The 23574-nt window shown below is 34.6% G+C and overlaps 7 protein-coding genes and 1 long non-coding RNA gene across 8 annotated transcripts; 3 read left to right on the forward strand and 5 right to left on the reverse strand.

The window, feature by feature from the left end:
- Positions 1–2894: 2894 nt before the first annotated feature.
- LOC115483379 lies at positions 2895–3260 on the reverse strand. The gene has a single exon (XM_030225100.1). The coding sequence runs from the start codon at positions 3258–3260 to the stop codon at positions 2895–2897; it is 366 nt and encodes a 121-aa protein (XP_030080960.1).
- Positions 3261–3432: 172 nt separating this feature from the next.
- Positions 3433–5521, reverse strand: LOC115483380. Its single transcript, XM_030225101.1, has 4 exons — positions 5513–5521; positions 3926–4081; positions 3704–3868; positions 3433–3582 (listed from the first exon to the last, which is right to left on the reverse strand). Exons 1-4 carry the CDS (start codon positions 5519–5521, stop codon positions 3433–3435), a joined length of 480 nt encoding a protein of 159 aa, XP_030080961.1.
- Positions 5522–5786: 265 nt separating this feature from the next.
- Positions 5787–6527, reverse strand: LOC111593955. Its single transcript, XM_023307046.2, has 4 exons — positions 6434–6527; positions 6213–6368; positions 5987–6151; positions 5787–5936 (listed from the first exon to the last, which is right to left on the reverse strand). The coding sequence occupies exons 1-4, from the start codon at positions 6521–6523 to the stop codon at positions 5787–5789; spliced, it is 561 nt and encodes a 186-aa protein (XP_023162814.2). The 5' UTR covers positions 6524–6527.
- A 644-nt stretch (positions 6528–7171) lies between these two features.
- Positions 7172–8211, reverse strand: LOC111593916. Its single transcript, XR_002751074.2, has 3 exons — positions 8002–8211; positions 7464–7651; positions 7172–7408 (listed from the first exon to the last, which is right to left on the reverse strand). It is a non-coding gene; the product is annotated as an uncharacterized LOC111593916 (long non-coding RNA).
- A 2382-nt stretch (positions 8212–10593) lies between these two features.
- Positions 10594–16655, reverse strand: LOC111593953. Its single transcript, XM_030225019.1, has 4 exons — positions 16166–16655; positions 11116–11271; positions 10890–11054; positions 10594–10830 (listed from the first exon to the last, which is right to left on the reverse strand). Exons 1-4 carry the CDS (start codon positions 16193–16195, stop codon positions 10684–10686), a joined length of 498 nt encoding a protein of 165 aa, XP_030080879.1. The 5' UTR covers positions 16196–16655; the 3' UTR covers positions 10594–10683.
- Positions 11781–13420, forward strand: LOC111593793 (origin recognition complex subunit 4). Its single transcript, XM_023306812.1, has 3 exons — positions 11781–12038; positions 12094–12503; positions 12572–13420. Exons 1-3 carry the CDS (start codon positions 11847–11849, stop codon positions 13338–13340), a joined length of 1371 nt encoding a protein of 456 aa, XP_023162580.1. The 5' UTR covers positions 11781–11846; the 3' UTR covers positions 13341–13420.
- LOC111593797 lies at positions 13652–14430 on the forward strand. Its single transcript, XM_023306818.2, has 2 exons — positions 13652–13844; positions 13900–14430. Exons 1-2 carry the CDS (start codon positions 13656–13658, stop codon positions 14326–14328), a joined length of 618 nt encoding a protein of 205 aa, XP_023162586.1. The 5' UTR covers positions 13652–13655; the 3' UTR covers positions 14329–14430.
- Positions 15532–23420, forward strand: LOC111593795 (rhythmically expressed gene 5 protein). Its single transcript, XM_023306817.2, has 3 exons — positions 15532–16067; positions 22208–22394; positions 22652–23420. The coding sequence occupies exons 1-3, from the start codon at positions 15945–15947 to the stop codon at positions 23227–23229; spliced, it is 888 nt and encodes a 295-aa protein (XP_023162585.1). The 5' UTR covers positions 15532–15944; the 3' UTR covers positions 23230–23420.
- Positions 23421–23574: the final 154 nt, after the last annotated feature.

Genomic DNA, 23574 nt, shown 5'->3' on the forward strand with positions numbered 1-23574 from the left:
CTTAGTCCTAATCCGCCTTCATGTAATTGCGCACAGACATGGCGCCAGTCAGTGCGAGGTTCGAGCCATGGCCATTGTCATTGTCATTGTGCTGGGCTAATAGGATCAGCTATGGCTGTCCGTCTGATCCTGGCGTGAAATCCGCAAATGTTGTTTACCTTTTGGCGAAAAAGGGGTTTGCGCTCTCAGCCCATCCATCTATCCATCCATAAAAGTCGTCAAGTGCATTTTAGACCTCTACGCTCTACTTGAACTGTTTTGTTTTGGCCAACTGCTGATTGTGGCCTTTTGTTTTTAGAGCGACACCCACGACAGCAGCAACAACAGCTCGAACTCGAACTTCTTTTTGGGCTCAACTGCTGTTGCTGGTGCTGCTGCTGCTGCTTCCTCCTCTTCTTGTTGTTGTTCTTGGCCATGAGTTAACAAAAAAAAACTTCGCATCGATGGGAAAATTGTGCAAACAATAAACCGCAGAAACAGGCACATCGAAAGCTCTCAAGCCAAATCAAGATATAGCCGACAAAGCACACACGCACACACACACTCATATCTACATCTTTTAAATATATATATATATCTTTTTTTTCTATATACCCTATAGCCATTATTATATTTCACTCGATAGCAATTATTGCTACCGTTTAATTGTGCGCATTGCGATTTTGTGGAGCTTCGACTTTTCACACGGCTTAGGTCTGCCCCCCCTCCCACTCTGCCGTTATGGCCCACTGCCCGCCCCCGGCTATCGCCTGCCCTCGGAAGTCTGTGAATGCAGCCACGTGGCTAATGATTCGCATTGCCGTCCTTTTTCACGCAATCAGCCAAAGAGGCTTCCAGCACTGGACGCTCAGGCTCTTGGCTCGCCTGAAAATCTATATATTAAAATTTTATGATTCGCAGCGAAACTTGGTCTTTGGGCCTAGCGGCATTTGGACTATTTCTTGTAATTTCCACACTTGTGCTCGAATTTTTCGACTCGGCAAAGTTTTTCGCAATAATTTGCATAGATAACTTTATTTTTTCATTGGCCTAAGCCACTCGAGCAATACTCAGGTAATACTCGCACTTGCCCAGCTCTATAATCATTTAGCTAACAGCTGCATCGGTCTACGCATGCATAAAAGGAAAATCAGTTAGGCAAAGGCATTTCATATTGACTTTTTATAGCAAATAAACATTATATATCTATAGCTAACATATGTATGTGGTAGTATCCCAGTCAAACAACTTAACATCAACTGTTTAAGATTTTACTAAGGTCAAGACGAAGCCAGGCTAGCTTATATCGGAAAATTTTTATTCTATGAACGTGTGTATGCATGTTTTAATGTATGTGTATGTGAGCAAATGTGTTTCACCTTTTTGGTAGATCATCCTGCTTGGCCACGCATGCAATAAAGTGTAGTTTTAAATAGCGCCTTTCTTTGCGATTTTCAAGAATTTAAGAATGCTTCACAAGCATTCAATCATGCCTAGATTCTAAGTTGATGTATCTATGCATTCATATATGAATATAGTATAATGATAAGGTAGCTTTATGTTTCCTTACACTGCAAAGAGACCAAAGCTTTGCTACTTATTGACAAATGAATACATCAATTGTGCATAAATATAATTTATGTTTCAAGTTAGTGCGATAGTAATCTGAGCACGGGTTATCTTCTAGCTCTATATAAAAAACTGTTTTCATTAACAAACGTCGAGTCATCTTGAGTGATGCATGGTGGAAAGAAAAAACGTGCAACCGCGTCGCGGTCGCAGTTAATTACCTGTGCGAACTTTTCAACTAGAGGTGCACCGCGGCCCGCAGCGTTACAGTGAACACTCGCTGTAAGTTGACTTTTAACCGGTTACTAACTGACATTTTCACCTTGTTAATTATGCGCACGGTCATGCAAAATCGCGCGCCATTTCAAGTGGCCAAATGAAGTGTCCACTCAAACTTGCATTGTCAGCAATGTCGAGCACGATGGACGCTGGACGATGAACGAGACATGGTCATGATGATCTCTTAATTGCATAGCTCAACTGAAAACCAACTGGCAACTGGCAACTGGTGCTGCAGCCTCCTAACAGCAGCAGAGGGAACAGCAGCTGCTTAGCTAATGTGACCGCTATAGAACAGCTGTAGCTAGTCTAGAAATTGATAATAAGAAGAGCATAAAGCAAGCATATAGCTCAATTCTAAATTCAGCTTTTCATTAATATCTTAGTTATAAAACACATTTTTCAAACCCAAAAAACTGTTCCACTTCAGATTACATTACTCACTTATACCTGGTCCATACTAAACGAAAACATGTGACCATTTTACTCTATTTATATATATATATTATATATATATATATATATATTCATATATATATATATATATGTATATTTATATATATATCTATATGCATGCATCACAACATCTTAATAACCACAACTCAGCCATAATGATGGAACAGCTGAATCTAGTCAGGCGTTGCCAATAGATAAACCACTTGAATGAACGCCATTGCAAAAAAAAAACATTGCCGACTGTCTGACCCGGGCACAGGTGACAGGTGTAGGCTAGAAGTGTGGATACAGGTGTTGCAGGTGTCGTAGTTGCATTAGTAGGCGTTAACACAGCCACAGGACTTGAACAAAATTAACGCTCAAACTCTTAAGCAGACAACTGGCGCCATCTATTGCATGTTGCATAAGACAGCTAACAGATTTAGCCGCCAGAGTCAAAGAGAATCCAGTAGAAAGCTAAACCAGTGCAAACGCGATACTTTTTCAAATGAAAAAGGAAGCACATATTTAGATGTACGGCATTCAAAAATATTATGTAATTACTGATCTCTGTAAATTACACTTTTAATTTAAATACTTATAAAATTGTATCGTAAAATGGTCCATTTTCTTTAGCAATAGTGCATTTTCGATGGCTTAAATCGTCCATATTCGCCATTTGTTGTGGGCGGCACTTTGGCATTCTTGTTGACATTGTGATTTTGCTCGAGTTGCTTTTCCAATTCTTTCAACGAATCGGAATGGTTATAGGCATGCAGCTTATTTAGGCGCCTTTCCCGTGCATACTGTAAGAATAGATCATGTCCGTACCTATGCTGGCTCTCGCAATAGATCTGAGCGACGCGACTGAAGTCGATATTCTGTCTGCCTGGATACCAGCTGAACAGCTTTTGCCAACGATCCGATGTTTTGGTATCCTTGCTGGCTACGAGACGATGATATTTCAAGTTATCCGTCGTAATCACATCGATCGGCATAATGGAATAGATTTTATTATTACTTTTTAATATTTTAATGTTAAATTAGTACATTACACTGTGAATTTGATGAAGCTTATAAATGGATTTACATTGTGTATCTGGAATTTACTTGAAAAACTGAGCTGAACTGAACTGAACTGAACCGAATCGAAATTTGATTTTAAATAAATTAAGCCTTTGTAAAGTAGACAAGGATATCAGTACGTGAAATATTGTCATTATAGAATGTTAGATTCAATAGGTAACGTCCTTCGGGAATGAAATTCTTTACCACATTGTTCACATGTTGCACAGGCAACTTCTCCAATATTAACGCGTGCTATAAAATAAAAGTATTATTACATATATATTATATATATATATATATATATATATATATATATATATATTATATATATTATATATATTATATATATATTATATATATATATTATACGTACATTAAAAGGACATGTGTGATTCACATTTGCATATGCTGCAAATGTATTGAATATAATCCGGGCAATTGGATTTTGGCCTTCTTTCAAAAATTTGCAAGCATTTACAAATCCTTTATATTTTTCAAATATATTTCGAGTGTCGCGCTTTATAAGCTTAAATGCCACCTGTAAATATGGTAAGTTCGTGATTCATAAGACTATCTTATAAATCTGAGTTCTTACCATAGCATTTTGAACTGGCAACTGATGGACTACAGCCTTCAACGAAAAGTATTTGTATGTGCGATTTACGGACTTCAAATAGCAATACTCGAATTCCAGATATTTTTTGTCATGCGTCAAACAGTTGACATTATTAAACTCAAGATCTGCAGTAATCTAAAATAAAACATGTTTGTATAACTATTAAAAAAATAAATAATCCAACTAAGATACCTATAAAGGCCAAAAATAAAAATATTCGCAAAAAAATCATTCGTCTGCCGTTGAAAACCAATTGTACAATTGTAATAATAATTTTGGACTATTCAATATGAATAATATACTTTGTACATTGCATCGCTGTTGCTAATTATAATTGCCAGCATTATAAAGATGTTAATCTGTTTATAATTAAAAAATATATTTTTGGAGAATCCAACTCAAAAGTATTTTAAATAGTTAATCATTATTAAACAATTTGGTTCAAAATAATTGTGAAATATAGGAAACTCAGAATCGAACACTGATACACATTGATCTTCGGTTATGCTGGCTCTTGAACATTTGATGGACACTTTTGAATTATTTACCACCACAGTTCCACAATAGTTGGGAGCGCTGAACGCATAGCATACGATGTTGTTTTGATATTGCTATCGCCGATATGCCATCACTAACACAGCACTGATGGAATTTTGAGCAACTAACGAACGTTCAGAATTTGGCTATTTGAAACATAATAATTGTCGTGAGCACAAGATTAGTCAATTATTGGGGAAATTATCCACTGAAGCGACATATGCGATTGATATTTGAATATGGTGCAAATGTATTGAATATTATACCGGCAATTAGATTTTGGCCATCTTTCAAGAATTAACAGACATTTATGATGCCATTAAATTGTTCAAATATGTTTCGGTTGTCGCGCTTCAGAAGCTTGAATTCAACCTGTGTATATTTTGAAAATGTAATTAATAAAATTAAAATTTGTTATAAAATTAATTCTTACCTTAGCATTTGGAACTGGTAACTAATGGATTACAGACTTTAACGAAAAGTATTTATAGGTGCGATTTATACACTTCAAATAACAATAATCGTTTTCGAGATTTTTTCATCATGACTTAAACACTACACATTATTAAACTGAATTGGCAGTAATCTTGAAAAATAACAATTTTATAGTTATTATTAAGATATATAGAAAAATTCAATTCAAATTCAACTTACACCTATTATACCTATAAGGGCACAAAATAAATTAAATGCGAAAAAACATTGTTCTGTCGTTTAAAACCAATCGACCAATAATAATTATAGCTTTAGACTGTTCATTATGAATATTATACCTTACATGCTTCATCGCAGTTGCAAATTATAATTGTCATCATTTATAAAGATATTAATCTGTAATACTTATAATTTTAAAAATTTTATATAGATGACCAAATTAAGCATTTTATCACTATCGAATAGGTCAGCGAACAATGATTGAGAAATATGCTAATCGATGATATATGCATATGATCTTCCGATATGTTTTTGTTTCGTGCACTTGTCGAACGAATTCGATTTATATATTTATTATATATATTATATACTTACCACAACCATTGCTCAACAGTTGGGCTTATTGAACGCAGAGCACAATATATCGTTTTAATATGACTATCGTCAGCACTCCACCACTAACAGCTTATCGTATTCCGTCTGGCGGTTAAATTAAAAGTTGAAGCCGCACATAATATAACAGAACAAAATATTTTATATTTTGATTGCCAAATGAACTCATCAGTACAAGAATTTTTATGAAGCTACTAACTGGATGAACAAGCTAAAATTTATTTAAATACATACATTTTTTGTAAATTTAACACAATTAAGATTTTGTGAAGTAGACAATGACATCAGCACGTGCAATATTGTCAGTATACCAGGATAGATTCAACAAATATGGACCTTGGGGAATAAAAGGCTGTGCCATTTTGTTCACATATTGAATTGGCAACTTCTCCAATATTATGTCATGCTGAAAAGAACGAAAGATTAGTAAAATATCAAGCAAATACTTATACGTACATTGATGGGACATGTGTGATTAATATTTGAATATGCGGTAAATGTATTGAATATAAGGCCGGCAATTGCATTTTGGCCATCTTTGAAGAATTTGCAGACATTTACGACGCCATTAAATTGTTCAAATATGTGTCGGTTGTCACGCTTCAGAATTTTGAATTCCACCTGTATATAATTTGAATTTTTAATTAAGAAAATTTTAATTTTGTATTCAATTAAATTTTACCTTAACATTTCGAACTGGTAACTGATGGATTACAGCCTTTAATGAAAAGTATTTATAGGTGCGGTTTATGGACTTCAAATAGCAATATTCGAACTCCACATATTCTTTGCCATGAGTCAAGCACTTGACATTATTAAACTCAAGATTTGCAGTGATCTGAAAAGAATAAAATATTATTTATGTGTCATTTTGAAACTATAAGTATATATAATTCAACTTACGCCTGAAAAGCCCAAAAAGGCCAAAAATAAAAATAAACGCAAAAAAAGCATTCGTCTGTCGTTAGAAACCAATGGTCCAGTAGCAATCATAGCTTTAAACTGTTCATTGTGAATATTATACCTTATAAGCTTCATCGCAGTTGCGAAGTATAATTGCCAATAATATAAAGATGTTAATCTATTAAATGTATAATTAAAAAATACCATATTCATATATTCAACAATTCAGCTCAAAATAATTGTGAAATATAGCATACTGGTAGTCCGTAATACCTACTATCGAGCTATTTATGGCCAGTTTGGTTAATTGAACGCACAGCACAGGATATCGCTAACGTTTGCATGGCACCACAGCTACGATCGACTATTTTGTATTTGATCAATGTTGGTAATTTTGAAATTTTCTTGCCAGCCTTAAGATTTTTCATACCAAACACGGGGAAAATGTGAAACAGCGGCTGGAATGATTTAGAGTTATATTAAAACATGAAATAGCAGTAATATTCGACAACACCACTATTGACTATTTACGATCCTGATTATTTCCGATTGTAGGATAAATCGCCAAGTTCTCTACAATGGAAAGTGTGAAACTTGTCATATTATTATTATTATTAATTATTATGACCATATCTAAAATACAAATGAATAAAATGCAATATTTTATTTAATGAATGTCAAATGAATTCATCATTACGGTGAAATTTAACATTTTTAGCATTTACATTGTGTGTTTGGAATATACATAAGAATTTATTTGAATAACTGAACCATTTAAAATTGACTTAAAGACTGTATGTTTTTGCAAAGTTGACAATAGGTAAATTAATATTTTGTAAAGTAGACATTGAGATTAGTACGAGGAATGTTGTCATTATAAAGGGTTACGTTCAAGTAATATTATCCAGCGGGAATAAAGTTCTTTACCACATTGTTTATATATTGTACTGGCAACTTCTCCAATATAATATCGTGCTGCAAGAAAGACCGAATATAAGCTTTATATAAAATAAATAATAATCAAACTTACATTATAGGGACATGTGTGATTCAGATTTGAATATGGCACAAATGTATGGAATATTATTCAGGCATATCGGGCATATTTGCTTGATACTAACTATTTCAAAACTAATCCTCAAAATGGTCAAACAGAATAATTATCTTTTATATGCTTCATCGCAGTTGATAATTATAAATATCAGCATTTATGAAGATCTATAATTTTTAATTTAAAAAAAAAAACTATAGATCAGCGAACTTAAATATTTTAAATATTTTATTATTGTTGAAGAGTATAAGTCAAAATTATTGTGAAAACTCAGCATTTATCGTTATGTTTCGTTAAATATGAAGAGCTTGACCAAATATTATTGTCTAGCCACCGTTGCGCAACTGTTGGGGTAACCGAACGTATAGTACAAGATATCGGTTTAAAATAACCATGCCAACACAACACAGCTACTATCGATTTGATTGCATTTAATTGAACCGCGCAGTACCGTCAATGTTACAGCACATACTGGCTATGGCATGTAAAACTTAATTAGAGCTGTGTTTGCTTTCACCTTTCAATTTTGCGATAATTTTTGTGCGCTTCTTCAAGTTTGCCAAGGTATCTACGACGATACAAAGTGTTTAGCTGGCCATGGTATTAAAAGCCTTTGTGCACATTATTACGATCAGATCTAAAATACGAATAGTAAAATTCAATATTTTATTTTTCGAATGTCAAATTTATTTATCAATATTATGTGCTTTTAGAAGCTACTAACTGAATTTAGTAGTAAATCTGTGCAGTAGAAAATTGATTTGAAAAATATTAATATTTTGTAAAGTAAACATGTACATCAGCCCGTGCAATATTGTCATTATACCAGGATAAATTTAATAAATATCGACCATCGGGAATTAAATTCTGTACCATATTGTTCACATATTGTACTGGCAATTTCTCCAATATTATATCGTGCTATCAAATAAAAGCTAGATTAGTTAAGTACAAATAAACTAAAAAATAATCAAACCTACATTGTAGGGACATGTGTGATTCATATTTGAATACGGTGCAAATGTACTAAATATAAGCCTGGCAATTGGATTTTGGCCATCTTTCAGAAATTTGCAGGCATTTATAGACCCATTAAATTGTTCAAATTTGTTTCGAGTGTCACGCTTCATAACCTTGTATACCACCTGTATATACAGTGAATTTATGATTATTAGACTTGCTATTAATAAAATTCATTATACCTTAGCGTTTTTAACTGGCAACTGATGGAGTACAGCCTTTGCCGAAAAGAATTTGTAGGTGCGATTTATGGACTTCAAATAGCAATATTCGAATTCCAGATATTCTTTGCCATGGGTCAAACAGTTGACATTATTGAACTCAAGATTAGCAGCCGTCTAAAAACGTAATTAAAACATTATTTCTTATTTGTTTTGAATAATTTGTCAACTTACGCCTATGGTGCCTATAAAAGCTAAAAATAAAATTATACGCGAAAATAACATTCGTCTGCCGTTTGGAAACATTTGCCCGATAATAACTTCAGGTTTAAAATGGTCAATCGGAATAATTCTTTTTTATATGCTTCATCGCACTAGGTAATTATAAATGGCATCATTTATAATGATATTAATCTATAATAATTATAATTAAAAAGAAAAAACCATAGATCTGCGAACTTAACTATTTCGAATAATTTATTGTGGTCAACTCGTCTTCCTTATCAAGAATATATATATTTATAGATTCTGCCACGCTACCTTCTACACATTCCTATTTTTAATGAGTGCACGATATAATTTGTATAAAAAACTCAGAAAGATTGCAGACCCTTGTTGCATTTGCATATTGTGACCTAATTATGTCCAGAAATAATAGATAAATGATTAAAATGCAAGAAAAATTAATTATTTAATCACAAGAATTTACTAGAACAACTGAATTTAATATATATTAAGTTTTTGTAAAGTAGACAATAAATAAATTAGGATTTTGTAAAATAAACAAGGACATCAGCTCGAGGAATATTGTCAGTATACCAGGACAGATTCAATACATATTGACCATTGGGAATAAAGCTCTTTATCATTTTGTTCACATATTGAACTGGCAACTTCTCCAATATTATGTCGTGCTAAAACGAACGCAAGATTAGTACAATTTTGATGGAATTAGTTATACGTACATTGAAGGGACATGTGTGATTAATATTTGAATATGCGGTAAATGTATTGAATATAAGACCGGCAATTGGATTATGGCCATCTTTCAAAAACTTGCAGACTTTTGCGGTGCCATTAAAATACTCAAATATATTTTGGGTGTCCCGCTTCAGAATCTTGTATGCCACCTATAAATATATTAAGTTTTTGATTATTGAAACTATCAGTGATAAAATTCTTTTTTACCAGAATATTTCGAACTGGCAACTGATGAAGTACAGCCCTTGCCGAAAAGTATTTGTAGGTGCGATTTATGGACCTCAAATAACAATATTCAAATTCCAGATATTCTTTGCCATGAGTCAAACACTTGACATTATTAAACTCCAGATTGGAGGTCATCTAAATACATAATTAAATCATTATTTTTATTTTATTTTATTTTAAATACTTCAACTTACGCCAATGATGCCTATAAAGGATAAAAAGAAAATGAAACGAGAGAACATTCGTATGCCGTTTGGAAATACTTGCTGGACAATAATTGCAACTTTATGCTTTTCACTTCAAGTAATATACTTTGTATGCTTCATCACCGTTGATAATTATAAATGTCTGCATTTATAGAAATTATTCTCCAATTTTTATATTATAAAAAAATGTATATATCAGCGAAATCTAATCATTTAAATATTTAGTTTTGGCAAAAAGTAAAATTAAAAATAATTCCAAAATATACTAAAAACAGAAACAATTAACGAAGTCATTATGCACACTGAACTCCCGTTATTTTTACTATGTATCACTTGACAAACATAATATGACAACTACTGTTTCACAACTGCTGGGCTAATTGAACGCAATATCATTGGCATTCCACCACTAACAGCTTGTCATATTCTTTCTAATAATAATGATGGAATAAGCACCAATATTTTATTTTTCGAATGTCAAATTTAATCATTATTACTATGATTTTTAAGAAGGCAACTGGATTTACTTGGATAATTGAATTGAACGATAGAAAATGTAATAAAAGATGTATGTCTTTTGTACAGTAGACAATAAATAAATTATTATTTTGTAAAGTAGACAATGACATCAGCCCGAGCAATATTTTCAGTATACCAGGATATATTCAATAAATATGGGCCATCAGGAATAAAATTCTGTATCACATTGCTCACATATTGTACTGGCAATTTCTCCAATATTATATCGTGCTATCAAATAAAAGCTAGATTAGTTAAGTACAAATAAACTAAAAAATAATCAAACGTACATTGTAGGGACATGTGTGATTTATATTTGAATATGATGCAAATGTACTGAATAGAAACCTGGCAATTGGATTTTGGCCATTTTTCAAAAATTTGCAGCCATTAATAGAGCCCTTTATCTGTTCAAATATGTTTCGAGTGTCACGTCTTATAATTTTGAATTCAACCTGTATATATTTTAAAAATTTAATTAGTGAAATTATAATTTTATTTAAAATTAACTTTTACCTTAACACTCCGAACCGGCAACTGATGGATCATAGTCTTTAACGAAAAGTATTTGTAGGTGCGATTTATTGATTTCAAAAAACAATATTCGTATTCCAGATATTCTTTATCATGAGTCAAACACTTGACATTATTGAACTCAAGATTCACAGATGTCTAAAGGTAAATATAAACATTATTTTTATGTTGCTTTTTAAGTATATTTCAACGTACACCTATTATTCCTATAAAGACAAAAAATAAAATTAAGCGCGAATATAACGTTCGTCTGCCGTTTGGAAACATTTTTACTCTTATAACTACACAATTATACTATTCAATACGAAAAATATACTTTATATGCATCATCGCCGTTAATAATTATTAATGACAGCATTTATGAAGACATTATCTATAATAATATAAAAACAAATATTATTTTTCAAAGAATCGAAATTTAATATTTTAAATATTTAATTATGGTTAAACAAATAATTTAAAAATATTTGAGAAATATCTAAATCTCAGACCTTAGACACATATTTTGTTTGCACTATGCTGTAAATAACATGAATATAAGATAATTGCTACCACCATTGCATAACACTTACGCTACCTGAAAAAACAATACAAAATATCGCTTTAACATGACTATCGTTCACATGCCACCACTAGCACAGCTGATATTTTGGCGGCAAATTCTATTCAAAACAATCTCAATCAAAGCCCAGTGTAAAATTGAATAAAAAATTATGCATGATTCAGTGCAAGAGATAACTAAAACGCGACGGTTTCTCAAAGAGCGATTGCAACGCGACTATACCACAGTGCGTGGCTATGAATCGGAGCGTAATAATGTGCGACAACTACTGCAGCGCACAGCTGAAATGGGTGAATCGAATTCTTTGCTTTTGATAGGACCGCGCGGAGCCGGCAAAACTACAGTAAGTACTGGCTTTAAATATCAGCCTCTGCTTTACACTTTGGCTTACTCTTCAGCTTATCAATGCCGTGCTCACGGATTTGCTGGAGAACAAATCGTTTGTGGACAACACACTCATTGTGCACCTGGATGGCAACTTGCATACAGATGATCGCATTGCTCTCAAATCAATCACCGTACAAATGCGCTTAGAGAATGCTGCTGATGGCAAAGTATTTGGATCATTTGCTGAGAACTTGGCCTTTCTGCTGCAGTGCCTCAAGGCTGGAGACAAGAAGTCAAAGAGCGTTGTCTTTGTCCTGGAGGAATTTGATCTCTTTTGCACACATCACAATCAAACTTTGTTATACAATTTATTTGATGTCTCACAGTCAGCTCAGGCGCCAATTTGTGTGCTGGGCGTCACCTGTCGACTAGATGTCATTGAGCTGCTTGAGAAACGTGTAAAATCACGATTCTCGCACAGGTATGCTATAAAATGTATATATTTATTTGTATATCCCTAAACACATTAATTAACTTATCTATTCACAGGCAGGTCTTCCTTTTCCCCAGTGCTAATAAATTCGAGGAGTATGTCTCGCTCTTTCAGCATCTAATAAGCATACCAAGCAGTACGGAGCTGCAAGCAGATGCGGATCGCATTGACAGCCTGCAGCTATTCAAATCGGAAGCCTTTACCTTTCAGCGTAATCATTTCGATGGAGTTGAATATAATTTTAATAGTAAACATGTTGAGAATTGGAACAGAAATATCGGAAAAGTTATCAAGACGCCCGCAGCACAGAAGACCCTTCAAATGCTATACGATTTTGATATAAGCGAAGCATTTCTAAAGACTTTCATATTTCGCGTGGTGGCACAATTGAAAGCTGATGCCCCACATATAACAGTGGAGCAACTCACAGCACTTGGAGCTCAATACGAATGCGATGACAAAGTTGAACTGCTCTGCGGTCTATCTGTACTCGAGCTGTGCTTGCTTATTGCCATAAAACATCATTCGAGCATTTATGATCGCGATCCTTTCAATTTTGAGATAATTTTCGCGCGCTTCTCCAAGTTCGCCAAGGTCTCTTCGACGATGCAAGGTGTTGAGCGTGCCATAGTATTAAAAGCCTTCGAGCATTTGCGAATTGTGGAGCTAATTATGCCCTTATCTAGTATTGGCTTGGGCAAAGTACAAAAGGAATTTGAAATGCATAAAATGGCTTTGACATATGGACAGATACAGCAGGCTGTGCAACGCTATCAAGCGCTGCCCACAGAAGTTGCACAATGGGCGCAGAGTTCGCTGATCTAAGAATAATATTATTCCTTAATTTTACAATTTATTTATTAATATATTTAAATATACTTAACTACACACGCTTGTCCACTTAATGCTGATTAATGTTTAATACTCTTTTACTATTGCAAGGGATATACATATACACACCTCCTTCTATGTATTCCACAAAATGTTCCCATTCCCGATTGTCATTGTTAATTATGTAATTAGGTCAATTAGGTAGTTGATCGATAATGCAAATTCTTAGAGCAGCTGTTGCCCGCATTTGAACTATTATATAAATTTTCTCTATGAGCCTGAAAATTGAACAGTCGTGAGCCAGCAGCAATGAATAGACTTACAATTCTGTTTGCAGTGCTGCTACTGGCGGAGCTTTGGATCGCAGGACATGCGGATGAGAGTCCTGGTTTCTTTCTGAAGATCACCAAAAACGTGCCACGACTGGGCAAACGCGGCGAAACATTCCTCATGAAAAACATGAAGACCATACCACGCATTGGTCGTAGCGATCCAGAGGTAAGTAAAGCGCTATAAGAAATACTATATCTAACGGAAATTATGTTTTATTTAGGCCTCCATTACTCCTTTGCTAACCTGGCTATGGAATTTGGATATGGAGCCACAGTTCAGCAAACGTCGACTGCCCAGCAAAGGAGCCACAGGCAGTGTGGAACATGAGTTGACCGTCGTTCAGCCCGTCAACTCAAATACTCTGTTAGAGCTACTGGATCGTAATGCTATACCCAGCGAGCATGTCAAATTCGTGCACTGGAAGGACTTTGATCGTGCTCTGCAAGCAGATATGGAACTATATACAAAGGTTATTCACCTAGGTCGCGATCCGGATCAACGGCTCAAGCAGGATCTTAGCTTTAGCAGTTATGTACCCATCTTTGGCTCTGATGACGGAAAGGGTAATGATTTTATGATGTACAACAAGGACGATAGGGACTTGTATGGCAGCTATGATCGCAATTTTATGCAGTACAATCGCTTATAAATGGGCGGTAAGTGTGCATTAGAAAGTATATCATGTATTCTGGTTAATGTCGGCTCGCTTATATTTGTATACGCAATGGTTAAAATAAAACCAGAGTTGAAAGACCAAAACGTTTTTAAACAACTAAGCGATCATTGCACCCTCTCTCTCTCTCTCTTCCGCGCTTGCCTTCGCTTGTCAAAAAGAATGCGAACGGAGGCAGCCTGCTTGACAGTTTGAAGTGCATTATCGATTAACGGTTTTGCAGTAGCTGCCATCGAAATCCTCTTTTGTGATGACTGTACTAAGAACAAGCCTCCTCCAGGCCTGTGTCAACGTAATTGTTTGACTTAAATATATGTAATCCACATGCATATAAAAAATAAGAATAATTTACATTGATTGCTTTTAAATGCCTTAATTTTATCATTGAATGTAGAATTTATAATTAGGAAATTCCATCCTTCAGTAATTAGCGAAAATGCGTGTTTTAAAAATGCTTTTGAAACCGGTTTCTGTTATCGGCATTTGGCGACACAAATTCCAAGTGATTTGTTTTATTTTTTTTGTGATTTTTATTTTTCGATCAAATAAATTTCACGAAAATTAACGCTTAAACAATATCGGCGGCGCCGTCATAATACAAATACATATATAGATACATAAATGTATATTTATTTGAATGACAGTCTATGTTTTCATTTGGATTAATTAACAGGTAATCGTTAAATATTTCGCATTTTTATTTTGACAACAAACAACAAAAACAGCAAAATGCAATTGACTTCATATAAAGAGAAAAATTGCATATTCATTAATTTAGCTTTGAAGCTCAACAGCTTTTAGAACCGTAAACTTGACTTTGAAATTTTACAATATTTTGCTGCGTTGTTGTTGCTATTGTTGCTTTTTTTGCTGCTTCTCTCAATTTCTATTTTAACTGCAAGAGTGCGTAGAACAAGTTTGCCATATATGCGAATGTGTGTGTGTGCCTGCCGCTTCAAATTGCGAGAGCGCTAGATTACTCTCGTATGCTCTCTCACTTAAACTACTCTCTCAACAACTTATTTGAGCTGAGCTCGTGCCGTTTCTGAAGAGCTCGAGCCAACACAATTGCTTGGAGCTGTTTGTAAGCAATCAGCCCGAGCTCTTCGTGTACGTGACACGCAGACATCGCCCGCTCAGTCGCGCTCAGAGCATAAATAGGTATGCACCGATACCTGTTGCTTCATTTGAAGACGAGCCGCTGTCGCGAACGCATCGTTCAAGCGTTTCATTTAACAGTGTTTGTGTGTGTTGGTGAGGAATTTCAACTGTGGGTGTGAAATGTGAGACGAGCTTTTTTGCCTTTTGAGCTGAAAGACAGACACACGATTTGAATGCAAACAAAACCGACACAACCAAATAAAACAAAATTAGTAAAGCTTGTACAATTTAGTTTAATTAAGTGCGAAAACAAAGACATTGGGAGCAAAGAAAGTTTTCTTTTAAAACTGAGTCAAAATAGAAAGTCTGGCAGCGCGGATTACACACATACCTCGCAACAAAGTTAACGGCGTGCAATTGCCACAGCTGACCGCTTGGGATCAAAGGCAATCAGGCAACCTTTGCCATAGTGAAAAACAACAGCAACAACAATGAAGATGATGATGAGTGGTGCCAGACTAATTTTGGCCAGCTGTCTGCTTAGCGCAATAGCCATCCAAATGAGCGCTGCCTCAGCTATTCCCATTTGGGAGTTTTTGTCGCGTAACGAAAAGGTAAATTCAACACATATATATTAGAGACATAAACAGTTTCTAAATCGAACGTAAGCCGCTACACATTTTCATAAAGACACACATACTTAGATAGATACGTATATATTGTAATAATAAGCATTACGCATACGCCACGTTCGCTCCAGTTACAATGACAATGGTGAGCTGTTGAGGCGTCCTTGGCATTGGACTGATCTGCTAAAAAAACTAGCACAATTTTTGCGCACATTATCCATATTTTTATGAGATCTTAATTTTTCGATTTTCGATGATTTTTGTTAACATTTTTTTTCAATGAGCATCATAAATAGCGTTGCCTTAATTACTATGCATATTTCTGCACATAATTAGCTGTAGTATGTGTAAGTCTTTAACGGCTCTTTTTGTTATGTCTTTCGTTTCCACACCAACATTTGACTTCTTTTATTTTTATTGAATATTGAATAAGTTTTGAATGCCGAATATGCATATGGATAGCAGACATTAAGACTACGCTATTTGAATCTCATTTGCATAGCTGTACCGCAACAGCAACAAATAGTTAGCTGAATCACAATTTAAACAATAAATACTCAAGATAATAATAGAAATATGAAAATATGATCAAACAACAACACTGACAGAAGCGGCTGCTGCCACTTTACTACAGTTTTGTATTCACATATATGAATATATATCAGAATATCGGCATTAGCCATCCTTGACATAAATAATGAGACTCCGTTGCCTGCTCTTGACATTGTCAACCTTATCAATTGTAGCGCATCTGTAAGAGCTTTGCTTTACTTTTGACTTAAAATTCTCTCAAACATATTGAGGCTGTGGCTAGCCTGGCTTTTTTCGTATTGATTGGCTTGCTATTTGCTAAAGTGTTGGCAAATATAAACAGATACTGATGCATATATATATACAGACATATAGACATATACTTAATATAATGCCGGTTTCATCAGAAAAAGCTCTCGACTTTTATGGAAGTGACCAAACGGAAATTTAGAAAGGCAGGTTTTTTATTTTTGTTTTGTTTTTATTTTTGTTGGCCTAAAACATAAAGCGAGTTAGTCGAATTCACTTAACGATTGAATATCCATGCATATACATACTGGCACATATATACATGTTTGCTTGACTGGCCAGAAATTTATTTAGTTGAGTTAGAAACAAGATGAAGCATAAAAGCTGTTCGATATATCAGTTTAAAGATAACACAAGTTTGTGATATGACAAATCATGGCTTTGGGGAAGTACATTATATATGTAGCTCATTAGAACAGTAGCCAAATTAATGCTATTAAATATTAAAAAAATATTTTAAAATTCATTTGAATTAATTTTTTTTATAGAAAGTAGCCAACTAAACAATCAATATTATTTAGAAGGACAGAATTTTCAATTCAAACATTTATCGATGCTTTATTTGTTCAGACCTAACTGAATAGTTGCTGCATAATATATAATCATTGGCTAAGCCCTTGGCGGAATGATAATATAGATAATAGTGTATAAGTATAAGAGTAGAGTAGTAGAGTAGAACAGAGTAGAGTAGAGTATAAGTATGCATAGAGCATAGCGTATAAGAATGGAGCAGAGAGATAGTATCGAGCTCGTATAGAAAGTATCGATAACTATTTCGGTTAGAAAATGAGTTGTAATGGGAGCTCACTTATAGTGCTATGTACTTAACTATCTCTTTACAATTTAAGTGAAATATTCAACAATAAAACATGAACATTTGGCATAAATGACAGCAAGCATTTGTTAGCATAATGAAAAGTAATTACCAAAATGAACAATAAAACCAAATGAGCTGCATTCAAGCCAAGCCGAGTCGAGCCGAGCCAAGCGTAACGCTGAAAACAAGACAAACATTAAATTTCGTTTATGATAAACAAAAAGAGAGGAAAAAAAAAATAAAAACTATTTTCATTTACATGTACATTTCGAGTGGGGGGCAAGGTATGAAACATAAAACAAATAATCAAAAAAGTAAAAAAGCTTTTCACTTTTTTGCGCAACAAAGCGTGACAACGAAGGCGTCTGCCTCCCCCCTAAAAGAGTAGCTGCCCGATGAGGGGAGATCGGACTCTTTGGTGGCATCTAATGGAAGTGTTGGCAGTTCGGTGCTCGTTACACGCTCGTAAACAGTTAATGAACTCCAAAGTGCGGCAAAATGTTGAAGAAATCCAAATTTATTTGTATAAGTTTATGCGTATTATTCATCGAGAGCTCTATCCCAGAGCCAGGCCTCCCTCATTTCGCTTAGTCATGTCATGGATCCTATTAAAAGTTGGTATTTTTGGCAGCGCATCGCACGCGAACTGCGCCTTAAAAAAATCAACTCAGCTTTACATTATTGTTGTTATTTTCTATTCTAAGCCACTTTATATAATAGTTCGAATAGAACAATGAAGCCAACGTTTGCTTTTGCAAGGCGATACGAAACGATAGGAGTATGTATGCGTATTATAAGTGTGTCCGCACATCCGGCACCCGCATATCCACTGACAAATGAGAAAATAATTTCCAAAAGCTAATTAATTGCAAAAAAAATAACGAATTCTAAAACGCAATTTGCGCAACTCACAAAAAAAATGGAATAACAAAACATTCACATTAGAAATTGCTAATTGGAATTTCGGCTTTTACACGCATCGATATATATGTGTATATATACGCTGTACTACATTTATTCATTAAGTGCTTTTTGTAGCCATGTAGAGCCCTTCTATGCGATTCTGTTCTTGGCTTCTTAACTTATGTGCTTAGCTAATTCATTTATTTAAATACTTTGTAAGCTTTGTGTGTTAGCTGAACTATGTACAGGGTATTTTAAAGCTTAGTTTCGCGAGCTTGCATAGCCTACCTCTTAATTAAATGTTGTTTACCGTTGCCCGCATGCTTCATCGCATCTCTAGCGCTTTCGATTTTCGATTGCAAAAAAACAACAACAAAACACAGTTAGTAATTAAACAATGTTGTTGTTGTTTAACTTTTATTTATACTTTTCTTGACGTTTCTTTTCCTTTTTGCCCTTAACGCGTTTAGCCGGTTTGACCCGAACTCAAATAAATAAATTATGTTCGCATTACTTTTTTACGTAAAGTGTATATATAATATCTATGTGTGTGCGTCTGCTATATATATATGCAAAAAAATGTAGCATCGTCATGATTATACACATATATATAATATACATACAGATTGTATGAACTTATCATGTTGTGCAGCTGTTTTATCTTATATATTGTTCATTTCGGGTTCGAACGTTTCTCTTTTAAGTTTTGTAAGCCCTTTTTACTTGTTTTGCTATAATTTTGTTTTCTTGTTTCATTTTTTATTCGGCTGTTCGTTTCATAACAGCATAAACTGCGCAGATCAGCAGGTTATTGAACCAGGTATTGGACATTAAACATCATAAGCACCATAAAGTTTAGAAAATAAACAAAAACTAAATAAATTAGTAAACATTTCTTGAGGAGTTCCGTACAGTCTGACAAATATTTATGGTTTTCTATATTAGAAAAGTTGTTTAATTAAACTTTATTTATGCATTTACTTATTTACAACAGGTGCGAAGTTCCTTGTCTTCATGCTAAGTTAAAATATTTCTGTTCTATTTTTAGAATTTATTTATTTTTTTTGCTGATAATTATTCATATTCATTTTAAGGCCAAGTGCGCTTCTAACTAAATCAAAAACTTGTTCACTTACATTTTTATGGCCGTTCAATAAGTGAAAAGAGTATATTTGTTTTGTTGTGCACTGTTCTTCGTTGACTTGTCTTGTTGTCTAGAGTCTCAAAGTTGGTGATACACCTTATAGCTGTATATATCCACATTACTCTATATATATTTATTGGTATATATCCAGTATATGTATTTTTAATAAATTTTGCTGTTACTAGACGAGTATTTCGCAGTCGTTAGCCCCCAACGTTTTCAATGTTCTCATCTATTTTGTTCCCATGGCATATTTCTGAGCTGAGCTTTCCCACACATGCATCCTCCTCGAAATATGCATAAATATGCATTCCAATTAAATATATTTGTTTGTTTGTTACTTAATTAATTGCAATTGTAAATCATTGAGCGCTGCGCTGTTAATAAATAAACAAAAAGTGACAGCATTATCTCTGCTATATAAGCCGACTTTAATAAAGTTAAGATCAGGCATATGTAATATGTATATCTATATAATATGTGACTTTGACTTCACCCGCCTTCAAATTTCCTTTTTTTTTGTTTTGAATATTTTTGAAATTCTGACTAATTATTTGTGTCAGGGACTGGACCATAAAAAAAAGAGACACATAAATCAGATAATCTTTAATGTGGATTTTTTTGTATATATATAAACGTTTATTTATATAGGCAGGCCTACAGGTATATATTGTATATTTATAAATTTTGCTTGGGTAAATTGAGTAATTTGTGTTAAACACGAATTGGCTGGCAAAACAAAAAACATTTGGCATAAAAAATGATATTTATATAAATATATATATACAAACATATATTTATATATATATATATATATATATACATTTATATATCGCGGCTCAAATTGCATTTTACAGTTTGCACACGTTTTGTGGTCAATAAACATATGCGCCACAGGTTGTTGCCTTTGTTGTTGCTATTATTTGTGGGCTTAACGGTAATTTGTTATTTGAGACAGCGTTTTGTGCATATCGAGAATATCATTATGCAAACAGCGTTAAATTGTACAACTCGAAATATATAGCCAAGAGAGTCAAGTCAAGTCGAGCCAAGCCAAGACTTAAGAAGTTAAGTCGCAGCACAATTGAAAGCCAATGCAAATGCATAATTCGTTTGGATGTGTAACCAGATCAAGGTGCAATATACAAGAATCGTATATACACATACATACATATATATATTATATATATGCTTGCAAGCAGACCGACATTAAATATAGACAAAGCAGAGTCTATCACAAATTAGGTTTCAGTTTCAGCGGAAACAAAGCTTCCAATTGCTGGAAGAACTTTTATGCAATAAATGATGGATTAATGAGAAAATAGAATTACTATATAATATTATTAATAAGAAATTGACAATATATGTCAACAAGAAAAAAACTCTAACAGTGTCTTAGCATATTTGAAAGAGGATTAATTTAGGAAAAAAATCAATATGCGTATAATATAGAAAGTATCACAATATAAATAACTAATCAGTATAAATCAGATTTTCAGATAATTTAAGCTCGAGAAACCAAACAATAATAATAGAATACTAGATCTAATCACATTAAAATGTCAATAGCCGAATTTTAAGAAATTACTTAAAGAATACTCATAAAACCAAAAAAAAAAAAGAAGCATAAAATAATAAAAAAAAAATTTAATTATTTCTAGTTAATTCTAACAGCGCATCTAACTCAATATATGTGTGTATAAACAGAGGCTATATATATATATAGACTATATAGACTATATAGAATATATATATATATATATATATATATATATATATATATATATATATATGTATATATGCATATATATGTATGTATATACATGTTGTCAAATTTCAACACACCTCTTGGGACTTTCTTTGTTTGCGCTTAAATTCGCAATAAACTAAGCGTAGCTGCTAATAAATTAGAAATGCCGGATTTGGGAGTTTCTACATTTAATTATCGTCAGGCGTTCCATTTGATTAGCATGGCTGTCGCGTACGCCGTACCGCGCTTTACGTCATTTTAATCTCGACGTAGTATGTGTCATCCGGCGTAGAACATTCGGCTCAGACAACGCTTCGCTGAGCGCGCAGAATAGCCACATGCATTCACAGACACATACACATACATACATACATACATACATACATACATACACATATAATCGGTCTACATATAGCTAGACTGCTTTGGCTGCTGAACCGTGTAGAGAAAAACAACAAAGAAGTGGAGCAGCGCAACCCTTGCTCCCTCAGCCTCTCTCACTCGCTCTCCTACTCGCTTATTGCATAACACGCGACACACATTTTGAAATGCATTTCATTTGTGCGCATCACTCACACGCACTGTTGCCTAAGGCACTAGTTGCTTAATGCTGTCTCTAATCTAACCCGCCTCTCTCTCTCTCTCCACTTCTCTTCTCTTTGTATGGGCAGATGTCTTACTTGTACTCAACGTTTGCGCAGCTGGTTAGCGTGCACTGCAAGACGACGGTGGGCGGCGGCTTACCTGTAAATCAGTGCAAGCACAATTTACTCAGCTATGGCTATGAGAAATTGCAGACATTCTCTGATGGGCAACTGGAGGCGCTCGATCCGTACCAGCGCGATGCGAATGAGCTAAGTGAGTATTGCATATTTATGAATGCATCCAGATCGAAGCATGGGAATCCGTTCGGTATGCACTTCCGCATGCGATAACAGCTGCTTCTGCTGTTGCTGTCGCTGCGGCTGCTGCTACTGCTGCTGTTGTTGCTGTTATTATTATTTTTTTATATATTGGGCAGCGAAACGTGTTTTCCCCCTTAATATATACAATATGCGATAGTGGTAAATGTACGTGGTTATTTGATGGTTAACTCTATTTATCTTTTTCCGTAGTCTGGTCTTCGATTATGCGGGATCATCCCAGTGCTCAGCTGATTACGACACGCAAGCCACAGCCGATTCCAACGCCGCCCTCTTCCTCGCTAATCATACTCACGCATCGGCAGCCAGCGCAGAATCCGCTCTTTGAGAGCAACGCCGGCAACACCGAGCATAAGCACAAATATGCCATGGACATGGACATGGCCTATGGCTATGGTGGGGAGCAGCCATCAGGAGCGGCAAGTGAACAGCCCGTTGCCGCCGCCTTGACAGCTGAGCCGCCGCAAACGTATCTAAGTGGGCCTCTGGTCATCCGTTTGCGACCCGATGGTACGCCCGTCGAGGAGGATAAGCATCGTCCGCTGCCACGTGACGATGATTTGGAAACATATCGCCTGGCCAACAACAGCAATCTGCCCAGGCCAAACAGACATCGCAAAATCGCCACCATAAGTGCACTCAAGCAGCAACACTTTGCGGCCATTGCTCTGCAGCGCGAGCTGCAGCCACCGCATCCCCAACAGGTGCGACGACAGTTCCGCCAGGCACAGGTGAGCCCCGGCTACTACTATGGCAAGGGGCAGGCGTAAATGTGGCAAGGCGTTTTCTCTTTAACTTGTACTAGATTGTAGCTAACTTTAAGACGTAATATGATTGAATGTTTCCGGGTGTCTGAAAGAGTTATGAATGTGATATATAATTTATACGAGGGTGGTCTGAGACAAGAAGATAAGAGAAAATAGAAATATAGAGAAAAACAAAATTAATTTATTTAAATTAATAAGAATATTTTTTTGCTAAATACCATCCTCGTATTTTGATCGTGCATGTGTAAAATATATATGTATATATACATATCTATATATAAATGTTTAGGTGTGTGAATGATTTTCATGCACATAAGGCATAATTGAATTTCGTATTTGTACAATTTA

Source organism: Drosophila hydei, unplaced genomic scaffold, assembly GCF_003285905.1.
Source record: "Drosophila hydei strain 15085-1641.00,03,60 unplaced genomic scaffold, DhydRS2 tig00008122-arrow-pilon, whole genome shotgun sequence".
Lineage (NCBI taxonomy): Eukaryota > Metazoa > Arthropoda > Insecta > Diptera > Drosophilidae > Drosophila > Drosophila hydei.